The 23,553-nt window shown below is 45.7% G+C and overlaps 1 protein-coding gene across 1 annotated transcript in view; it reads left to right on the plus strand.

The window, feature by feature from the left end:
- LOC147121751 (olfactomedin-like protein 2B) overlaps window positions 1-23,553 on the plus strand; it is a 105,356-nt gene that overhangs the window by 76,737 nt on the left and 5,066 nt on the right. Inside the window, exons 5-7 of the mRNA XM_085977995.1 lie at window positions 5,228-5,450; window positions 10,605-11,723; window positions 18,076-18,252. Of these exons, the coding sequence (XP_085834121.1) occupies window positions 5,228-5,450; window positions 10,605-11,723; window positions 18,076-18,252 (1,519 nt within the window). The remainder of the gene's footprint in view (window positions 1-5,227; window positions 5,451-10,604; window positions 11,724-18,075; window positions 18,253-23,553) is intronic.

Consider the following 23,553-nt stretch of genomic DNA (forward strand, 5'->3'; position numbering starts at 1 on the left):
CTTGCGTTTGTAACAGGCAAACATTCGACTATGGTCGCATGGAATATCTCCACAGGGTCCACTGCAGGTGCTTCTTCCGCCGTAGGCAATGGTAGGCGCGACAGCCCATCAGCGTTTCCATGTTGTTTCGTACCTTTGTACTCTATGTCATACTGATGTGCCCCTAGAAAAAGTAACCATCTCTGCAGCCGTTGCGCCGTCATCACCGGAACGCCCTTCTTTGGGTTAAACATTGAGACCAGGGGTTGATGATCAGTCAGTAGGGTGACTTTCTGCCCGTGCAGATAGTGATTCAACTTCTTCACCCCCCACACCAGGCTGAGGGCCTCCCTGTCAATCTGGGCGTAGTTACGCTCGGCTGAGGTTAGCGAGCGCGTGCAAAGGCTATTGGCCTCTCTGAACCGTCACGGAATTTGTGTGACAGCACCGCTCCAATGCCGTAAGGTGACGCATCACATGCCAACCGAATCGGTAGTGTTGGGTTATAGTGGGCCAATACTCCTTTTGAAGTGATTTGGCATTTACATTCCTGAAAGGCACGCTTACACTCATCACTCCATTTCCATGTTACTCCAGTTTGAAGGAGGGCGTTCAGTGGGTGCAGAATTGTAGATAAATTCGGCAAGAACTTATGGTAGTAGTTCACCAACCCGAGGAACGACCTCAGTTGCGACACATTTTCCGGTGCTGGAGCCTTGACTACAGCCTCAATCTTGTCCAGCGACTTATGCAACCCTTCCTCATCAATCATGTGGCCACAATACGAGATTTTTCTCCTGAAGAACTCGCATTTGGGACGGTTGGCTTGTAGCCCATATTCCTGCAATCTCGTGAGCACCTGTTCCAGGTTGGCAAGGTGTTCATTGTCATTTTTGCCCGTAACCAGGATGTCGTCCAAATAACACTGGGTCCCCGGGATCCCTTGCAGGAGTTGTTCCATTGCCCTCTGCCACATAGCCGGGGCCTATGCTACCCCAAAAACCAGTCGATTGTACTGGTAACTTTGTGAGTGTTTATCGTGAGGTATTTCCTAGATGCTTCTTCCACTTCCATTTGTAGATACGCTTGAGCCAGGTCAATCTTTGTAAAACGTTTCCCTCCAGATAGTGAGGCGAAAATATCTTCTATCCGCGGAAGCGGATACTGTACTGTGTGCAGGACTGGGTTCACAGTCACCTTGAAGTCCCCACAGATGCGAACCTTCCTTGGCTCCCCAGGCGTGCTGCTCAATGCTTTCTTCATTACAGGAACGATGGGTGTGGCCCACTCGCTCCAGTCCACCTTAGACAGCACCCCCGAACGCTCCAGACTCTCCAGTTCAGCTTCCACAGCTGGGCGTATCGCGTATGGCAATGGTCTGGCCTTGAAAAATGTTGGGGTTGCGTTATCCTCAATCTTTATGGTTGCCTTTACTCCTTTTAGAGTCCCAAGTCCTTGTTGGAACACCTCTTCCGCGTCAGATAGAATTTGTGACAGACGTCCAGGTGCGACGTCATCATCTTTTTTGTCAGTCACAGTTAGTGCCAGAATGGAATGCCAATCCAATTGTAGTCTTCGGATCCATTCACGTCCCAATAATGGTGGTCCTCCATCTCGTAGTATATACATGTATAGTTTCTGTGTTTCCTTTCCGTTATATTCAACTGGCACCCTTATTTTTCCTCTGGGGTAGACCTTTTGCCCCGTGTATGTCTTCAATACAATGGACGTGTCCTTTAAGGGTATGTGTGAGAATAGCCGCTCATAGTCTCGTCGATTCATGACAGTTAGGGCTGATCCTGTGTCCAATTCCATCTTCACTGGGGACCCTGCTATCATGAGGGTGACCCAAATGGTTCGGTGATCTTCTTTTGCGATCACGTTGTGTAACTTTAAACAACTTAGTCGCCTGCTCCCGGAGTCCTTATCACTCTCCTGATCTTTGGAACTACTATCTGTCAGTTTCTTTACTTTCCTGTACTGTTCCTTAGTAGTTCTTGTCGTGTTGGTCTTCTTTCCCGACCTGCAGACTCTTGCTATATGTCCCATTTTTCCGCATTGCCTGCATATTTTGTCTTTAAACCAGCAGTCCTTCTGATCATGGGTTGTTCTGCCGCAGCGATAGCACTTTTCGGCTCCATACGCCATTTCGTTAGCGCTGTATTCTTGTGGTTTCTGTTGTATTTCTGCAGCTCCCCGTGCTGCTGCTTCGTAGGATACTGCCACGTTGAAAGCCTGTTCTAGCATCAGGTCCTTTTTTGAAAGTAGTCGTTTCTGGGTTCCTTCACTCTGGAGCCCGCAGACAAACTTATCCCGTAAGGTGTCTGCCAGTCCTGCTCCGAGCTGGCAGTGCTTCGATAACTTGCGTAGTTCCGTAAGATAGTCAGCATTGCTCTCATCTTTGTGCTGGTTTCTTTTATGGAACTTGAATCTTTCTGCTATCAGCAGTGGTGTAGGGCTTAGGTGTTCCTGTAAGATATGAACAATCTCCTCAAAAGTTTTCTCCATTGGTTTAGCTGGGGTAATTAAATTCCGCAATAGGCCGTACGTACTCGCGCCCATCAGATTTAATAATACCGACGCCCTCTTTCCATCGGCCACCTCATTTGCCTTGCAGTACACTTCAATTCTTTCCACATACGTGGTCCAGTCTTCTACCTCGTTGTCGAAAGCAGTGATACTGCCACTTTTCGGCATCTTGGGTGATTTAAAATGGTGCCTCCCGCGCTTTTGCTTCTTCCCCAATGGAATGAAATGGTGCCTCCCGCGCTTTTGCTTCTTCCCCAATGGGATAAAATGGTGCCTCCCGCACTTTTGCTTCTTCCCCTTGCTGCCACGCTGCTCCTAGCATTCTACAGGGTAATGGCGGTGACCCGCAGCTTCGGCGCGTCTGGCTTTCCTTCCCCCCGTTTATTTTCTCTCCGCTGCCCTGTTCTTGAGCACTGACCGCGCCCTGTGCGCTCCACCCTCTCTCTTGTTTTCTTTTCCCAGCAACGCTGCGCGGCCCGTTTTGTAGAGCCGCTCGATCGAGCTTGAGCCCGCCGCAGTCCGGAAGGGTCAGCGCGCTACCTGCTACCAGCACGATTTGCTGGAACACCTTAACTGGGGAGCCAAGCACAGCTCTCCACAGTCTCTCCCGCAATTCTCCGAACACCGATGAATTATTTGGGCGGTTGCCCTCGATCGACGCCCGTTGCTCAGACTATGACCTTCCAGAACCCTCCTCTCAGGGCGAGATCCCCATGAGATGATGCCACACTGCAGGTGAGTTTGAACTTACTCGTCGCCACTGTAAAGTCCGCGCCTCAATAATACACGGACTTCGGGAGAACAGTTTAACAGGTACTTTACTGAACAGGAGGCAACGTCAGACTGAAATACAGAAGCCTGCTAGGGCCTTTTATACAGGGGTGGTCACTGCCGGTACTGCAGTCTAAAACCAGTTATTCCCTTAAAGGTACATACACAACAATACCGACTTATAACTCAAAAAGCTGCTGTATAGGATACACTTGGGCATCGTTCAGATCCCTCTGTTACAAACATCACACTGGGGTAGAAGTCACCTGATTATGGCTAAAGGAACCTAAAGCAGGCTTGCTGGCCAGTGTCCCCTCTTGAAACCGAGCCTCTGGCTGAGCATCGCACTACGTATTTTCCCCACTAAATTATTGGGGGAAGGTAGAATTTCCTTCAAATAGCAGAAGATTACACAGCTACCACAGGGAGTAGTTGAAGCGAATAGTATAGATGCATTTAAGGGGAGGCTGGACAAACATATGAGGGAGAAGGGAATAGAGGGTTATGCTGATAGATTTAGACGAGGAAAGGTCACTTTAATTCTCCGCTCCACTCCCACTCAGACCTCACCGTCCTCGGCCTCTTGCACTGTTCCAATGAAGCTCAGCGTAAGCTCGAGGAACAGCACCTCATCTTTCGATTAGGCACTTTACAGCCTTCCGGACTCAACATCGAGTTCAACGAAAAATGCTGGAAAAAGTCAGCAGGCCAGGCAACATCCGTGGAGAGAAATTACAGTCGACGTTTCGGGTGAACCCTTTTTCAAAACTGGAAAGGAAATGAAATTCTTTGGGCGGTTTTGAAAAAGGGTTCACCCGAAACGTCGACTGTAATTTCTCTCCACGGATGTTGCCTGGCCTGCTGACTTTTTCCAGCATTTTCTGTCGTTATTTCGGATTTCCAGCATCTGCAGTATTTTGCTATCATAATAGAGTTCAATAATTTCAGATCTTAACCCCGGCACCTATCATATATTTTTTATCCACACTTTTGTTCTGTTCTTCTCTCCCACAGGGCAGCTGTCTTCCATTCTGCCAGCGCAATTTACACTTCATCTAGAGCCATCCTTTGTTTCTTAACCTGTCCCATTACCATCCCCTTTTGCCTTGAATATCTCTTAATGTCTCTCAATGTCTCTTAATCTCTCCTGCCTTCTATCCTATCACAGACCTTCCCCTTTTGTTCTTTTGTCCCCTCCCCCATTTCCCAGCCCCTACACTTGCTTAAAAATCTGTTCCATTTCCTGCTTGTTTCCAGTTCTGACGAGAGGTCATCGACCTGAAACGTTAACTCTGTTTCTCTCTTCACAGATGGTGCCTGACCTGCTGAGTTTCTCCAGCATTTTCTGTTTTTATTCAAGATTACACGGTGCTTGCCTGATGGATCAGAGCACTGCATAGAGTGGTACTGTACCAAACCATTGCAGGTTGGATCTCCTGTCTGCACTGAGTTAGGTGGCTTCAACTGGGGCAACTCAAGTTGGTCAGACTGTCCCTGAGTGAGAAATCAGTCAGAGTTCTCATTCCCGATGGTTACCCTGTGATTCCTTTTGCTTTTGGCTGTGATGTCTTCCCTGGTTAAATGGCCCACTGATAAGCTGCTTGGATGAGCTATTAGGTGGCTGATGGAGCTCACAGAACCATATCCCAGCAAGAGTCAAACTTTCAGGAGAGATGGAGAGAAACTTGGACAAAGAATTGCCAGACTGCACAGTGTCTGATCTTCGACACAGGTTCTCACCAGCAACACTGGTACTTAACGCTAAAATAACAAAACTGTAAATTAAAGATGTTTTCTCTGTCATGCTGGGCTAACCAGTTTAGAGTCTGAAAAAAGTCAGTGTTGCAGTCTTTAAAGCTGGAGTGTGATTTGTTAACCCCCTGGGATCCTCTGCTAGCCCTTGAAACTTTCTCCAAACTAATGGTCTCCAATTCTGGTTTCTTTGAAGGAGAGGCACATCCATTTGTTAGCTGAAATGTTTGACAAAGAGCTCAGCCGGAAGCGAAGCGATAATAAAGTCACCAAACCATTCGCTGCGTTGCGCACAGAGCAGAAGCGGTTTGAGAGGCACCACAAGCACAAGCCGACCATTATACGAGCGACTTACTACAAGGCAAAGGCTTTGGAGGAAGCAAAGGTCGCAGGAGATGAAGAGGTGGCAGAGGATGAGCGTAAGTGCACCATACTTGTTTCTTCTTATTGAGTCAGGGTTTTAAAGAAAAACTTAATTGGCTATGAAGCGCTTTGGGACATTCTGATTTTGTCAAAGGTGCTATATAAATGCAAGTTTGTTCTTTCTTACTTAATAATGGAGCCAATAGAGGTAGAACGAGACCTGCCTGACACCCTTTCTCTTTCATCATGGACATTTTCTCCTTCCATTTGTGCACACATTGTTTTCTTTTACTTGTACGCTTTCTTCCCATTTGCACACCTCCACTCCATCTGTGCACTCTCACTTTCACACTTTCTCTCTCCATAGTATTGCCCACATTCTCTCTCCATGTAAACTCTGCCTCGCTGTCTGCTTTATGTTGATGGCACATTGCGAGTGATTACTTTGGCACAGCATCAGTTTGGCAGCCCAGCAGCCTGAAATCAGCAATCATGTTTGTCAAGAAAACTATTTGGCCGGGACCTTTCGAAGCTGGTGGCCACTACTCAAAGTTTTGTCTGCAGAATCACACTGTTTGGCTTCGTGCCGCAAATTCGTTACGAAGCAACCACTGTCCTCCATGGTTTAGGAAAACCAGATCAGTTTAAATTTTTGTGCTCATCAAGGTGCTGGAATTTAACATCTTTCCCATTTTCTTTTTTACCCAGTGTTGGGGATGACAACCTAGACATAGGGTAAATCTTCTTGAAATCTGCCCAACAGCGTGTCTTAACCACAACCTTTGAACAGCAGCGTGCTGCACCAGCACAACCTTTCCCTTCCATTTTCCAGTAGCGTTGCCAACTCTGGTTGGACAATTTCCTGGAGGTGTCATCACATGACCTCCTGCCTCTAACCACGCTGCCCCCACGCTCCTGCCATTGGTCGGCCAACATGCCCATCTCCGTGGCGCACTGTTTTCCCATGGCCAATCGGAAAGCGAATCGACTTCGTTACCCGATTGGATGATTTTTGACTATCAGTCAAACAGCATTTTTTTCCATCTCAGATTTTTATAACTAATAAACAAAGGGGGTGATTTTGCCGATGGGGAGCTTTTGGAGGCGGGACTCCCACTTGTCGGGTTTCAGTCCCACCTCCATCGACTTGTGGCCAATCCACGCTATTTTCCCTTGATTGACCTTGTTAAGCCAGTCCAGCGGGCTTCGCAGGCCAATTAAGGGAAAGCCAGTTGCAGAGAACGTCAACGTATGACTTTTCATCTGTCAAAAAGTTTTGACAGATGAATTGTCATTGTTTGACAGCTCTGTGAAGCTGTCAAACAGTGACATTCCCTGTAGTTTGATGGACCTCATCAAACTTCTTTCTTTCGCAGAAATGAGATGGTTGTTGCATTGAAGAATGCAACGGCCATCTGTCATCTCCAACGCGGAGGTGCGAGACTCTCTGCATACACACCGACTGAAGCCTGCAGGAAGAAACAAAGATAAGTACATTTTTACTAACACTTTGCACTCACCTCAGATACTCATCTCTCCACACTTGCACCCATCACTTACCTTCACACAGCACACTTTTGCACTCCCGCAGACCCCCTACTCGCCTTGGTGACCTGTCGGGTTTCGGAGCCTTCAGGAAGCCCGCACTTGTGAGGGCAAAAAGGGGATAATCCTATTTTTCTGCCTGTTAACTACCTGTCAGCTAATAAGCTTTAATCCCTTCCCGCCTCCAAGGAGACGGGACCCGGCGCGGGACGGCTACCCGCCTCCTGGGAAGATGGCATTGAGGCGGGTTGGCACCTGCCCCCAAATTCTGCCATTTTCCCGGCAGTCCTGCCTCCCCAGGGCTGGCAAAATAACCCCCAAAGTGTTCAAAGATTTTTTTTTTTCAAAAACACGATTTTTTATTGCCCCCGTGATTTTTCTCCCAGGTTGCTGGCAGCAGTGTCCTAGAGATTAGTCTTTAATTCCTGGACACTCCAGGGTATTCCTGGAGGGCTGGTAACCTTAAATTCCAGTCTTCCCTGAATGAGAATGGCCAATTCAGTGCCAATTACTGAGGAACTAGGCTCTGTTTTATGCCGTGACCTTTGCTCACTTTGCAACCAAACTCATTTGATGTAGGCCCATCATAGCCATCCCTTTAACCGAATGTAAGAAGTGCAGAGAGTTGGATGGCCTTCAAGTGTGTGTTCGCTGGGAGGGAAGGTAAACTGGAAGGAAAAATCTTTTGTAGATAGTTTGAGAGCAGCATTGACACAAGGGTTGGGAGTAGGCTTGGCTGCCTGCCCATCATCAGTCAGGGAATATTCATTTAGATGAGCACTTGAAACGCCATAGCATTCAAGGCTATGGACCAAGTGCTGGAAAATGGGATTAGAATAGATAGGGCTTGATGGCCGGCGCAGACACGATGGACCGAAGGGCCTCTTTCTGTGCTGTATAACTCTATGACTCTATGATTCACGGGAAAGCCCAGCCAATGACGATGAGGAACAACTGCTTGAAAAGAAATGATCAATCATTTATGCAGAAGTAGCAGCGCTTCAGTAGAAAGTGTCACTTCCAGCATCATCATAAGATTTCAAGGTCTTGTAAAGCTACGAACTGCAGGAGAAATCCAATGGCCCAAGTGGCTGAGGTCTTGCATTATCAGCGACAGGCTGAAGTCAACAGGGCTGCCCATCACCTGAATCCACCTGCTGGGAGACAACTTTTTGTCACCTGGCTTCCAACCTGTTCTGTGGAACAAGTGCGCATCTTGTCGACCAGTCACGGCACAGCTCATAGCGATTTGTAGAGCAGGTGTGGATCAGCAGGTGTGCCAATCCCCTGAATAAGGAGGCCGAAAGAAAAAAAGCACTTCAAAAATCAAACTGTTGGGAGAACGGAGCTTGGTGAATTATCGTTCTGGATTCTGAGCTGAGCTTCTAATTAAGTATTCCCTTCAATTAACCTTAAACACTGCTCCCCTCATATTTAAAGAAACAAAGCAAAGTTTACTAAAGTAAGTCCATAACCCTACTGGAAAAGAAATTCTGCTTCAACCTGTAATAGCTTTGATTTTATCTTTGTAATAATTTTACTTGATCTCAGGATGTGGGCAACACTGGCAAGGCTGCATTTCCTGCACTAAGAAGGTGCTGGTGGGCTGCATTCTTTAACCTCCATGATTCACATGCCGTTGGTTTTCCCAGGATGCAGTTAGGCAGTGAATTCCAGGGCCACAGGAACGTGCTGCTGCCGAGAGATGAAACATGACTGTGGAGCAACTCCACTGGGTGCAGGGAGATTAAAAAAATAAAATCAGGCCATTTTATGCTGGGGTCTCCTCCAGCCCTACAACCCTCCAAGACCTCTGCGCTCCTCCAATTCTGGCCTTTTACACTTTCCCGATTTTAATCGCTACGCCATTGGTGGCAGTGCTTTCAGCTGCCTGGGCCCTAAGCTCTGGAATTCCCTCCCTAAACCTCTCCGCCTCTCTACCACTCTTTTAAGACGCTCCTTAAAACCTACCTCTTTGAACAAACTTTTGGTCACCTGTCCCAGTATCTGCTTATGTGCCTTGGTGTCAAATTTTGTTTGATGACGCTCCTGTGTGAATCGCCTTGGGATGTTTTACTACGCTAAAGGCGCTACATAAGTGGAAGTTGTGTCTCCGAAGACAGCTGTGGATTTACATTCACAAGGCGCAAATTTTACCATGACACTTAAAGAAAGGATGGGACATTCTCTGTAAGTGAGGTGGTTCATCCATACATGGAGGAGACAGAAGACCCAACTCCACTCCCCCTCGGCTGAGGAGGCACCAGGCAGTTGCCGATGTGTCAGCAATTATTTTTTAATAGATGAGTGCATTACGACATAAATTTGCACTTCTAATGAGATTAGATTACTCTTAAAATGTAAATGCAAACCGAGTTAATTGCAAACCAGGACTGAAGTAGGTGAAGAGCAGCATGAGTCACCACAATGTGCATCCTAGCCATAGGTTCGAAAGTTACCCAGCTCCGATCCCAGTCTCCAGGTTTAGATCTAATACAGGTGTCAAGGGACCTAGGCCGACCCTGACGATTGGTTTTGTGTTGTGTAAAGGCATATGCCGTAGGGACCGATGTTTCCTCAACAGCGTTACACCCAGCCAGATCTGTCCACATTCCACTGAACAGCGCAGAATGGATTAAAGGTCAGAGGTGTTCAAGTTAGGGAGCTCGTTAATATAAAGAAGAACATGCATTTATGTAGCGCCTTTGATGTCCCAAGTGCTTCACAGCCAATGAAGTACATTTGAAGTGCAACCACTGTTGTTATGTAGGCCAATGTGACAGACGGTTTGCGCACAGCAAGCTCCCACAAACGGTAAATGAGATAAATAACCGGTTAATCTGTTGTTTCCTGCAGGCGTTGGTTGAGGAATAAATGTTGCCTAGGATACTGGAAGGAACTCCCTTGCTCTTCTTCAAGTGGTGCCACAAAATCTTTTATGTCCCCTGAATAGGCAGACTGGGCATTGCTTTAACACCTGGTACAAAAAAACAACACCTCCAATCGTGCAGCTCTCCCTCAGTACTGCACTCAAGTGTGAGATGAGTTTATAGGCTCAAATCCAGGACTGGGGCTTGAACTCTTGACCTTTTGACTCAGAGGCAAGAGTGCTAAGTGACAGATACCACTGGCATGTTTAAGAAATACAGTGTGGTTTATTTATGAAGCATGTTGTGAGCTTTTAGATGTAGACCTGTACAAGGGTTTGCTTTATGTTGACTCCTTGCATCCAACACTTGTTTCTAGGAAATGAGATACGAAAATCTGAAAAGGCCCCGAGCTCTGAAAATCTTCACTCCAACAGTGGTTCTCACCCTTACTGAGTTCAATGTTATAATAACCAACCCTGTGGGAAATGCCAATAATTGAAGCTACTCTCATATCCAACAGCGACATTACCATTCAAACAGCTTTGAATTGGAGCCAACAAAAGCCAATAAAATATCCACTGTTGCAATCGTCTTGATGTGACCAAATGAATCGTGATTCTTAAAATACTGTAAATCAGCAAGCTCTTACTGAATGTTGAGTTGAACTTAAAAACAGGAAATACACAGCTGGAGGTCAACATAAGAAAGGGATAAAAGACAGATTAACGTTGCGGGTGGGGCCTTTCATCAGAACTTCAGTTAAACTTAACTTGCTGTTTCTTGCTCTCTAAACAGAAGCCAGCTCCGCCAGTGGTGAGGATGCGACTCTACTATTTTTGGACGATCAACTCATTAAGCACACGGAGCCAGCGGTTAACATTTCTCAGGCACCAAGTCCTGCTCTGGGACCACTTACAACTATCAATCCAGAGATAGCGGCAAAAACAAGACGACAGATGAATCCCATTGCTGAGATGGAGGCTACGACTGGTGCCAGTCCAATTCTCATCGTAGCCTCAACTGGTCTCGGTGTGACCGTCATCTCCAGCGGTACCAACGTGACCACCTCTTCTGCGACAATCCCAGATACACACACCGCAACAACCAGCCAAACCAATACCACGACCCCTGCAACTGCTACCAACACCACTGCTTCTGTCACACTTCCCACCAAAACTCTTGCCTCAGCTCTTTCTATACCCTCCACAACAACCACAACTTCCACCACCATTCCAATCCCCATCATGACTGGCACAAGTCACACCTCAGCCGTACTGGCTTCTGCTAGCACCACAGTGCCCCTCCCACCACCCACCGCTGCTCCCGTGTCCAGTGTAGCCACCACCGCCACGCCTCCCATCAGCGAAGTTCCCATCACCATCTCAGTCACCACCACAAGCGCCGCAGCCCCCACCAGCACCGCAGCAACTACTTCGAGCCCCCCTCCCCACTCAACCATCACAACAGCTGCCCTCACCACCCTCACCACCACAGCAGCTACTGCGAGCACCACAGCCCCAACAATAGCAACCACTACCAGCACCGCAGTTCCCACCACAATCACTACAGTAACCACCACCGAAGTTCCCACCACTGTCCCTGTGACCACCGCGGCCACCACCACCACAAGCACCGCAGTCCCCACCACAATCGCTACAGCAACCACCACCGAAGTTCCCACCACTGTCCCTGTGGCCACTGTGGCCACCACCATGAGCACCGCGGCCACCACCACCTCGACAACCACTGCCGACCCCACCACCACCACCACTCAAAGGGCCACTGCTACGCTTTCTCCATCAAACGCCAGAACAACGACTACCTTCGCTCCGATTGCCAGAAGGAGACCGCTGGTAGAGGTCACACGGAGGCAGCGTGTGAACCACAACCTGGATGACAGTTACCAAAGCTTTAGTAAGTGCGATACCTATCATAATAGAACTTGTTTTTTATGGCAGGATACATTGATCATTTATGCAAAGTTCATCCCATTTATTGAGAAACATGCTGCAATTTGACAACAGCGAGATAGTTTGAGTTCTCCTTTTTTCTAATTTTTTAGACGACCTTTCAGACAGATTTACAGACTAATAGATGGTAAACGGGTTGATAAATTAGACCAACAGACACAGTCACCACCACAAGCGCCGCAGCCCCCACCAGCACCGCAGCAACTACTTCGAGCCCCCCTCCCCACTCAACCATCACAACAGCTGCCCTCACCACCACAGCAGCTACTGCGAGCACCACAGCCCCAACAATAGCAACCACCACCACTCAAAGGGCTTAAGATAAAAAATAACGGGATTGGGGGTAATATTCTGGCATGGATAGATGATTGGCTATCTAACAGAAGGCAGAGAGTTGGGATAAATGGTTCATTCTCAGACTGGCAATCAGTAACTAGTGGTGTTCCGCAGGGGTCAGTGCTGGGTCCCCAACTCTTTACAATCTATATTAATGATTTGGAGGAGGGGACCGAGTGTAACATATCAAAGTTTGCAGATGATACAAAGATGGGAGGGAAAGTAGTGAGTGAGGAGGACATAAAAAACCTGCAAGGGGACATCGACAGGCTAAGTAAATGGGCAGAGATTTGGCAGATGGAATACAATACTGGAAAGTGTAAGGTTATGCACTTTGGCAGGAAAAATCATAGAGCAAGTTATTATCTTAATGGCAAGAAACTGGAAAGTACTGAAGTACAAAGGGATCTGGGGGTCCTGGTGCACGAATCTCAAAAGGTTAGTATGCAGGTGCAGCAAGTGATTAAGAAGGCCAATGGAATGTTGGCTTTCATTGCTAGGGAGATAGAATATAAAAATAGGGAGGTATTGCTTCAGTTGTACAAGGTATTGGTGAGACCGCACCTGGAATACTGCGTACAGTTTTGGTGTCCATACTTAAGAAAGGACATACTTGCTCTCGAGTCAGTACAAAGAAGGTTCACTCGGTTAATCCCGGGGATGAGGGGATGGACATATGAGGAGAGGTTGAGTAGATTGGGACTCTACTCATTGGAGTTCAGAAGAATGAGAGGCGATCTTCTTGAAACATATAAGATTGTGAAGGGGTTGGATCGGGTGGATGCGGGGAAGATGTTCCCGATGATGGGTGAAACTAGAACTAGGGGGCATAGTCTTAGAATAAGGGGCTGCTCTTTCAAAACTGAGATGAGGAGGAACTACTTCACTCAGAGGGTGGTAGGTCCATGGAATATGCTGCCCCAAAAAGCAGTAGAAGCTACATCATTACATAAATTTAAAACAGAAATAGACAGTTTCCTAGAAGTAAAGGGAATTAAGGGTTACGGGGAGCGGGCAGGAATTTGGACATGAGTCTAGGTTCGGATCGGTCATGGCCCTGTGGGTAGCGGAGCGGGCCCAGGGGCCGTGTAGCCTGATCCTGCTCCTATTTCGTGTGTCTAATTCTGTTAGATTCAGGAGATGGTTCTGTGATAGTGGATTGGCGGTTAGGATCAGATCAGCCATGATCTTATTGAATGGCGGAGCAGGCTCGAGGGGCCGATTGGCCTACTCCTGCTCCTATTTCTTATGTTCTTATGAGACATACACCAGGTAAACACAAACAGACCAAAGGACGAAAGGTCATCGACCTGAAACGTTAACTTTGTTTCTCTCTCCACAGATGCTGCCTGACCTGCTGAGTATTTCCAGCATTTTCTGTTTTTAATTAAAGGAAAAACAGATGGACAGATACTCTCACAGTCTGAAATAGTAACAACTTGCATTTATATAGCACCTTTAACCTGGAAAAACATCTCAAGGTTCTTCACAGATGCATAATCAAAAATAATTGACATGGAACCAAAGAAGGAAATAATTGGAGGGATGATCTAAAGCATAGCCAAAGATGAGGGTTTTGAGGAGAATCTTAAAAGAGGAGAAGGTAAAGAGGCAGAGAAGTTTACGGAGGGAATTCCCGAGCATGGGGCCTGGGTGGGTGGAGGCATGGCTGCTGATGGTCGGGTGAAGAGAGTTGGGGATGCACGAGGCCAGAGTCAGAGGAATGGAGAGTTCTGGGGGTCTGGCGATTGTAGGGCTGGAGGAGGTTACAAAGATAGGGAGGGGCGAGGTCATGAATCAAATTAAACACATGGATAAGAATTTAAAATTTATGGGGTTGGGGTATCGGGAGTCAATGTAGGTCAGTAAGGACAAGGATGATGGGTGAATGGGACTTGGTGCGGGATAGGATACCGGCAGCAGAGTCTTGTATGAGCAGATGTTTATGGAGGGCGGAGGAAGGGAGAGCGTTGGAACACAGGAGTCTCGGGGTGACAAAGGCTGCAGAGAGGTTGAGGAGGATGAGGAGGCACAGTGCACTATGATTATAGTCACAGAGGATGTCACTTGTGACTTTTGTTAGGGCCATTTCGATGCTATGGGAGGGGCGGAAACCTGATTGGAAGCATTCAAAGAGGGAGTTGGGGAAAGATAGGCTTGGATTTGGGTCTTTGGAAAGGAAAATCTACAAATGTATGGATAGATAGAACGACAAAGCTAAATAAAGTGTCGTGAAATGATGAATGAACTGGATTAATGAGATGGAAAACCCTAAACACATTGACCGACAGATATAGAGGCTCATTGATACAGGTATGGAGGTTGATGCAATGTTCCATCGACAAAACAAATCCAATATTCACTCTCTGATCATCACAGAACCCCTCAGTATCTTATTCAACTGAGGACCAGTGCAACAAGGAACTCACCCAGCACACTTCATGCATGGAGGTCAAACTCCAATCAAATTGTTAAAAAAATTATTTTGTATTGATTTTGAATCGTGGACCTAAAACATCACCCATATTCCCAGACTTAGTGCTTAAATATCTTGGGTTCTGAGTCAAGATGGTCCAATTATTTTTTTCCTAAGATGGCTCCAGGGGATGATCGTGTGGTATTGGGAGATTTCACAGGCCAGCTAAGCATGACGAAATGTGCTGTTAAGTCTTTTCTAATACAACACAATTTGAACAAACTTTTATTGCATTACCATAGGATGTAGATCTGCGTAAATTTCCTGGTTGATATTGTGATTTAAGTGAGATTTTGTTTCCTTAGTTTTATCTGCAGATGACTTGTTTCTCCAGTTCTCTGTCCTCCGCTCATTTCATCTCCCATTCCAAGCCCTGTTCATCTAAGTCGTTAATAAATAGTGAGTAGTTGAGGCCCCAACACAGATCCTTGCAGGACACCACTAGTCACATCCTGCCAATTTGAGTACCTACCCATTATCCCCACTCTCTGTCTCCTGCCGCTCAGCCAATTTCCTACCCAGGTCAATAATTTGCCTTCAATTAGTTAACAGTCTCTTATGAGGGACTTTATCAAATGCCTTCTGGAAGTCCATATAAGTAACATCCATAGACATTCCTCTGTCCACTACTTTAGTCACCTCTTCAAAAAATTCAACCAGGTTCGTCAGGCATGACCTACCTTTCACAAATCCATGCTGGCTCTCGCTCATCAGCTGAAAATTTTCAAGGTGTTCAGTCACTCTATTCTTAATTATAGACTCTAGTAATTTCCCGACAACAGATGTTAGGCTAACTGGTTGAAAATTCCCTGATTTCCCTCTCTTATCTTTCTTTAAAAAATCCAATCAGGTTCACTATTTAAGAGGTGACTAAAGTAGTGGACAGGGGAATGTCTGTGGATGTTACTTATATGGACTTCCAGAAGGCATTTGATAAAGTCCCTCAAGAGACTGTTAACTAATTGAAGGCAATTTTCCAATCTAAAGGAACGGTTCCTAAATCGAGAGAACTTTGGAAGATCATAGTTAGGGTGTCTGTAATGTTCTCTTCTACTTCCTTTAAAACCCTGGAATGAAAACCATCTGGTCCTGGGGATTTGTCACTCTTCAGTGTCATTATTTTCTTCATTACTGTTTATTTGCTTACATTAATTTTATTGAGTCCCTATCCCAGATTCAATATTAGTTCTCTTGGGATGTCCGGCGTGCAATCCTCTTCCTCTACTGTAAATACTGACACAAAGTTATTATTTAACACGTCTGTCATTTCTTTATTTTCATTGATAATATTACCATTATCAGTTTAAGGAGCCCACCTTGCTCTTAACCACCCTCTTTTTCCTAATATAATTGTAGAAGTATTTTGTGATGATTTTGATATCTTTGCAAGTTTCGTTTCTTGCTCCCTTTTTGTAGCTCTTACTATCTGTTTTGTCACCCTTTGCTCTTCTTTGTATCTCTCCCATTCGCCAAAATCTCTGCTATTTTTTGCATTCCTGTATGCCTTTTCTTTTAATGTTATGTTGTCCCTTACCTCTTTAGTTATCCATGGCTTTATTTTTGACAAGTAGGGCTCTTGCCCCTTAGGGGTACAAACTGATTCTGTATCACGTTAACTTCTTTTTTGAAAACCTCCCACTGACCTTCTGTCGTTTCACCCATCAGTAGATTTGCCCAGATTTGTACTTCACGTAACTGCTGACTTTTGCCATATGAGCCTGGACAGTGAGTGTTGACGGGCTATTCAATGGTGAGGGTGTGAGAGTCAGGTGTGATGCTCTCCTCAACTGACATCCACGTACATTCATACTTTTCAATAAGGGGTCATTGGAGAGCAATTGGGAATGAGAGCTCTGGCTGTGGTCAGTGAACGACCCACACCAGTGATTGAATCTGGGCTTTTCCTGCCCTGTATACCTCGGTAACACACTGGATGGATTGATCATTCTTGTCCTGTCTGGCTCGGTAACACACGTGGTGGTGCATTTACCCACTGAGCCCTTGAGGGAGCTTGTTACTTCACATTCAGCACTGGGATAGACGCTGATTGCAGAGCCACTTAATGCTGTATTTATTAACTAACATTCTGGGGTCCAACAGCTCCGGCACCGCAGGACATTCTGAAGTAATTTGCAGTCTGAATCTCGGCGGGGGGCCACTGGGCGAGCCAGTTTCAAGTTTCCTCTGTGGGCCAGACTCTCAGGAAAAACTTATTAAATCCTTGCCACAGTTAAAAATACATAATGTCACCACATTACCATAGTCAAAGCCCAATCAGGACTCATAAGGACATATAATTTATCTGACTTGGTTATGTACAGGCCCATTCATGCTACAAATCATTTATCTTCTGTCCAGAATCCCTTCATTGGCAGGCAGTTTCCAAAAGAACACTTTCAGTATAAATACAGCAATGTGGCTGGCTGGCTGGGAAAAGACTGCAAAAAATAATAATCTTAAGGGTTTAAATTTCTGCTATCTGAACCTCCTAAATTACACAATTTGTATTGTAATTACCCTGGCCCAACCATTGAGTAACCAGTTTGGATGAGACGTTAAACTGAGGCCCCTCTACCCCCTCAAATGGATGTAAATGGTCCCGTGGCAGTATTTCGAAGAAGAGCAGGGGAGTTCTCTCCGGCGTCCTGGCCAATATTTATCCCTCAACCAACATCACTAAAAAAAAATGATCTGGTCATTATCACATTGCTGTTTGTGGGATCTTGCTGTGCGCAAATTGGCTGCCATGTTTTCCTACATTACAACAGTGACTGCACTTCAAAAGTACTTCATTGGCGGTTAAGTGCTTTAGGACATCCTGAGATGTGAAAGGTGCTATATAAATCCAAGTCTATCTTTTAAATATACGGTTATTTATTAACCAGACCAGTTGATTCTGTCCTGTCGGTTTCGGTGATGGGTATCATGGTGAACACTCACAGCCGTGATGTGCCACTTGGTTGCTGTATGTTTATGTTCTCAAGTGAAAGCTACTTTAGTAAATCAGTGAGATTACTGATATTTAAGACACAGCAGATTAATAGGAAGTGACACAGCTCCGCATAGCATACGTATTTCTGAATGTTCTGTGATGTACCTTTTCGATGTTTCAATCATTCTCCAGTTAGAAGCAGACAGCGAGCCTGGTTGTGGACACTTTCACCACAGCTGTAGTTGCCTTTCTGATACTGGGGTAGTAAGAGGCATGATCCCACTGGGGTAAGGAGGACAATGCCAGTTTTCCCTTTGATAAGGGTACAATACCTTAATTTTGTGTTGAAGCTGGTTGAAGTTCCTTCTGCCGGGCAGGGCAGGGCAGTTTGAGTGGTGGCTGAACTGATGATTCACGCTCCCAACGTAGTGGTTGGGAGTCAAACCCTGAACCCTTCGAATGATTGTCCCTGCATGAATGTTTGTCTTTTTTGGAAATAAATAATACTCTGTAATGGACAGTAAAGCTGAAATGCCACTTTGATACTTTCAGGGGAGTGCAAGGAGACTCTGTCTACCATCTCTGGCCCCAAGACGAAACACATTTATGGGAGAAATGAAGGGGCCTGGATGAAGGATCCACTAGCAAAAGGTGATAAAATCTACATCACCAACTACTATTACGGCAACACCCTGGTGGAGTTTCGCAACATGGAAAACTTCAAACAAGGTGAGAGCATAAAATGTCAAACACAAAAAGGATGTCCAGTCTTTCACATCCATTCCTTCCACAGACTGTAGAGACCCCACCAATTTCAGCCCGAGTACAAATTCTGCAAAGTTCCTCGCTGATCAACCAAACCTCCAGAATATTTATCCATCCTGACATCCTACATTGTTCACTCTAATAGCAGCGCGAGCTCAGGTGACAGGTACTTAGTCCCAAGGAGCTCAAACTCCACACAGCATTCCATTATCTCTGTCCATTTCTCATCCCGTAACAATCAAACCCATTCCAAAGCAGACTTTCAAACAATTCCAAGTCTCCTCTGACAATCCAGTTACAGAGTCACCATCACTCAGCTGTCAGTTCTGAATATGGATAAAATGGAAATTATAACACAACCCCAAAAATTCCAATTTTTTTTGTAAAAAAGACATTTTGGAAACTGCATGTATTTCAGTACAATTTAATGATGATTAAAACAGAGCCAGAGGCTTATTTACTTGCTTGGAATAGAGCGATATCCCCAACTTTACCCCAACAAGTCAATGATATTTGAGTAGTCTATTGGCCAGAAGTTGAATTGGAAAAACCAGAACGGGATTCAGTAACATTTCAATTTAACAAAGACCTTTCAACAAATGTACAGCAACCACATCTGTATTTTTGGCACAGGCGAATGGCTCGGGTACACAGAGTCAAGAAGGAAAATCTCACACCTTGATTTGTCCAGTCTTCTCAGCTCAAGGTGTTCTGCTGAAATTACAATGGAGCCTTATTGTAGTATTTTTTTACTGTCCTCTGTAACACAACACTGAGCCGTACGCTATTTATAAGAAACATTACGAACTATTCCATCACACTTGACTGTTACACATTCCTTACTCCGTGAAAGGCCTGTGGCTCATTCTGGCTGGAAACACTTGAATTAGAGCGGTTCGTGGCAGACGTTGATTCATCGCTCTAATTCCGAACTTTGGCTGCACCCTCAAATGGAGGTGGAATGTGTTCTGCCAGGAAAGTTGGCAGCAGAGTCACCTCACTTAGTTGCGTGACATTCAGCATCGCCCTTTGCCAATAAATGGTGAGCAGTGTTGGGGAAATGGAGTTCGAGGTTGGGGGAGTAAAAAAAACCCCAAAGAGCAAACACAGATGAAAATGAAATGGGAAGGCAAGAAACCAGAAGAGCTGGAATTGGAACTCGGCCTCTGTTGAAAACTGCCTCAATTGTTCCCGCACTTTTCAACCAGACTGTTTGGGTCTCGGGAACACATGTTATGGAGCTAAGGGCATGCAGATTATAGCAGTTGTTAATGGGTTTGGGGAAGACTGAAAATTCACGATTCTGCAATATGCTCTGCCAGCTTTTGCCAAGCCCGAAACCAACCAAGCAGCAAAATAAGGGGTGGGATCTGATATTTTCTTTGCTGGCAATGAAAATTCATGGAATACAAAAGAAGAGTGAGGCAAGGACCTGGCTCAGCTGTGATGTCCCCCAGGGTGGAATGGTTGCCATTTACTGTTTAAGGTCGTGCATGAGCAATGGCCACACAGGTGAGGTACTAGAAGGGCTGCCAGTCTTGCAAAACAATCCTGGCATGAGGTACTCCCTTCAGGGAAGAAAATTGAAAATATTGATTCATCTGTTTTTGATGGATTTATAATATATACCAACACTAAATCTTTCTGTAATGTATAATCCAAAATAAGCGTAATCGGCCCCAACCTCCAAAGAATAATCTGGTATTGAAGTTTAGGAGACCTCATTGACCAGACTCATCATGCCCAGCTCCTGAATTCCTCATCCCACAAATGCTTTCAGGGAGGTCCCATAACGGTGAGCAGGAAGGAAGAGAAAAAGATATACAGAGGCTGAATCACTTCCTGGCGAGGACTTGCATCCCTCAGGGAGGCTGCCTCAAGAGTGCTATTGGCAGATGCCTGGGAGTTGATTGCAGGTGCACCCCTTTCAACCAGTGGCTGGGAGGGGGCTTGATGGAGGAGAGAGGAAGAATGAAGGGTAGGCTAAAAGGTGAGAAATAAGCAGACACCTTTGCAACTTTGTGTTTATACACTGAAATTTTCGATAGATTACCTCCATTGTGAAGTGCAGATTAGCTAAATCCTGGCCATCTCCCACTAAAGGAAGTGGAGACGAATTGACTTATTTGGTTTCATGGCTGTGAATAATGGTTAAACCAAATGCTCTGTAAAGCACTGGCATGGGAGGGGCATCACCAGGTCTGGCTGCGAGGACCAGATCATGACATTCTAGCAGTTGGTCATCAATGTCAACATCACCAAACTTCAGCATTGCCAACACTTGCATTTCTTTAAGAGAGAACATCAGAGCAGAGGTTAAGGAGTTTTTGCTGGCTCCTCTGGCTCTTACTGGACTATGCAATTGAAAATTGAGAGCTTTGAAAAATGTTGTGGGATGTGGGCGTCACTGGCAAGGCCAGCATTTATTGCCCATCCCTAATTGCCCTCGAGAATGTGGTGGTGAGTCGCCTTCTTGAACTGCTGCAGTCCGTGTGGTGAAGGTACTCCCACAGTGCTGTTAGGTAGGGAGTTCCAGGATTTTGACCCAGCGACGATGAAGGATCGGCGATATACTTTAATAAGTCAGAATGGTGTGTGACTTGGAGGGGCACTTGGAGGTGGTGGTGTTCCCATGAGCCTGCTGCCCTTGTCCTTCTAGGTGGAAGAGGTCGCGGGTTTGGGAGGTGCTGCTGAAGAAGTCTTGGCGAGTTGCTGCAGTGCATCTTGTAGATGGTACACGCTGCAGCCATGGTACGCCGGTGGTGGAGGGAGCAAATGTTTAAGGTGGTGGATGGGGTGCCAGTCAAGCGGGCTGCTTTGTCCTGGATGGTGTCGAGCTTCTTGAGTGTTGGCGGAGCTGCACTCATCGAGGCACGTGGAGAGTATTCCATCACACTCCTTACTTGTGCCTTGTAGATGGTGGAAAGGCTTTGGGGAGTCAGGAACTAACGTCAGTAATGTCCGCAAGTGGAGAGTATTCCATCACACTCCTTACTTGTGCCTTGTAGATGGTGGAAAGGCTTTGGGGAGTCGGGGGGTGAGACACTCACCACAGAATAGCCTCTGATTTCCCTTGTTGCCACAGTATTTATGTGGCTGGTCCAGTTAAGTTTCTGGTCAATGGTGACCCCCAGGATGTTGATGGTGGAGGATTCGGTGATTGTAATGCCGTTGAATGTCAAGGGGAAATGGTTAGACTCTCGCTTGTTGGAGATAGTCATTGCCTGGTACTTGTGTGGCGCGAATGTTACCTGCCACTTCTCAGCCTAAGCCTGAACGTTGTCCAGGTCTTGTGCATGCGGGCATGGACTGCTTCATTATCTGAGGAGTTGTGAATGGTGCTGAACACTGCAGTCATCAGCGAACATCCCCATTTCTGACCTTATGTTGGAGGGGAGGTCATTGATGAAGCAGCTGAAGATGGTTGGGCCTAGGACACTGCCCTGAGGAACTCCTGCAGTGATGTCCTGGGGCTGTGATGATTGAATTTCAACCACCACAACCATCTTCCTTTGTGCTAGGTGTTGTGGAAGAAACCACTCGGAGTCACGGTAGGCTGTGATATGAGAGAAACTTTATTACAAGCATGTAGGGGAGAACCTTCAGCGTACCGAAGTCTCTCAAATTTACAATGGTTGTTGCAGTATATTTATACATAATCAATCTGCTACCGATAATTGTTCAACAATTAATTACTGGTTATGTAGGCTTTGGTAGATGCTTCCCGCTATCTCAACTGTCCCGGACCCAAGGTCCTTACATCTGCCTTTCTGCAGTTTTGTTTATCTTATCCAGTCTCCAGTTACCATTACCTTTGTTCATTGTTCCTGATTCAAGGATTCATGGAGAAACTTTATTGCAACTACTGCTACTGTTAAATGCTGACACTACACTTTGGTCTGATTTTGGTCAAGCTTCCCATCATACCTTGCAGTTACAGTTACATTTTAATAGCATAGCTTCTAACGCAACTATAATACACATTTAAAGGTTATCCAAACCTACAGGTTACCCTATCACTACGTATGACTCCAGCCAGTGGACCTGTTCCAGTATTTACAATTCAAACACTTATGGGAAGGATACGGTGGTATTCTGCAAGCTCCAACATCAGATGAGCTTTAGTCCCTTCTACAGTGCAAAAGTACATTCGAACCTTGAAATTACAAGCATCTTTCTTTCTTTCTCTCCTTCTCTCTTTCTTTCTCTCTCGCGCTCTCTTTCTCTCTCTTCTCTCTCTTTCTTTCTCTCTTTTTCCTTCCTCCCTCCCTCTTATCTCCAAGGGCAGCAGAACCAACCCATGACTCAGTCAAGATTACCACCAAGTTCATAACCTTTGCCTTTGGTGTTATCAAAATACTTTATTAACAGAAATGTTATAAATGAGGTAATCCATTGAAAACTCGTGTGATTGATCCACAGTACTGCAGTAGTGGGGGACATGGTTTCCCATCTATACTTTGCTGGGTTGCACTGTTGTGGGAAAAAAAGGTGTTTGCCTCGGGTGTGGTTCAGCAGCAACAAGATTAGCTTCCATGGATTTTCTGTGAGCTGCGTTTTTGTGAGTTGAGTGGGAGAAGGCATTTTCAGTGTGATGGTCTTTCATTGATTGTCGTGATGGAATGGCGGTTCACTCTGGTGACTCCCTATGCCCTGAGGTCCCGATCTCAGCCACATCACATGGGTGGAGGCTTCCTTCACTGGTAAAGTGGAAAAACTGCACAGTGAGTAATCCTAGAATTCTTCTCTCCACCTTCCAACTGCTGGCTCGAGAATAATATTGGCAAGCACCTGGCTTGTCCAATCTCTTGGCTTGGAATTGGTGAGACCATGAAACAAAGCAGCAATAAATCACCTTCCAAATAAACAATGATTGAGAGAAGCTCTTGGGTGATATCCGATTGCTGTTAAACTTGACTTTGCCAAGTTCTTTTGCATCTAAGCCACAGATACACTGGAATGACAACAAGGCAAATAGCAAATGTTCAGATAAGAGTTGCAAACCATTCCAGTTTCACTTAGTGTCAAGTATTATGTTATTCGACATCTAAACCCCTTGATTAAATTCTAGCCTCCAGCTCACAGTCAGTTATCCATGTTTCATTCATAAATCATCTAAACCCCTCAATTAGATCTGGGCCAGAAACTGGGTATACATTCATCATTTAAATCCCTTAGTTAGATTCCAGGCTGTAAATCACTCCAAGGTATTCATTATTATTCTATATTTAAACCATCCAAACCCCTCAACAAAATTCCTGCCTG

Source organism: Somniosus microcephalus, chromosome 3, assembly GCF_052327205.1.
Source record: "Somniosus microcephalus isolate GS21.2 chromosome 3, FLI_Smic_1.0, whole genome shotgun sequence".
NCBI lineage: Eukaryota > Metazoa > Chordata > Chondrichthyes > Squaliformes > Somniosidae > Somniosus > Somniosus microcephalus.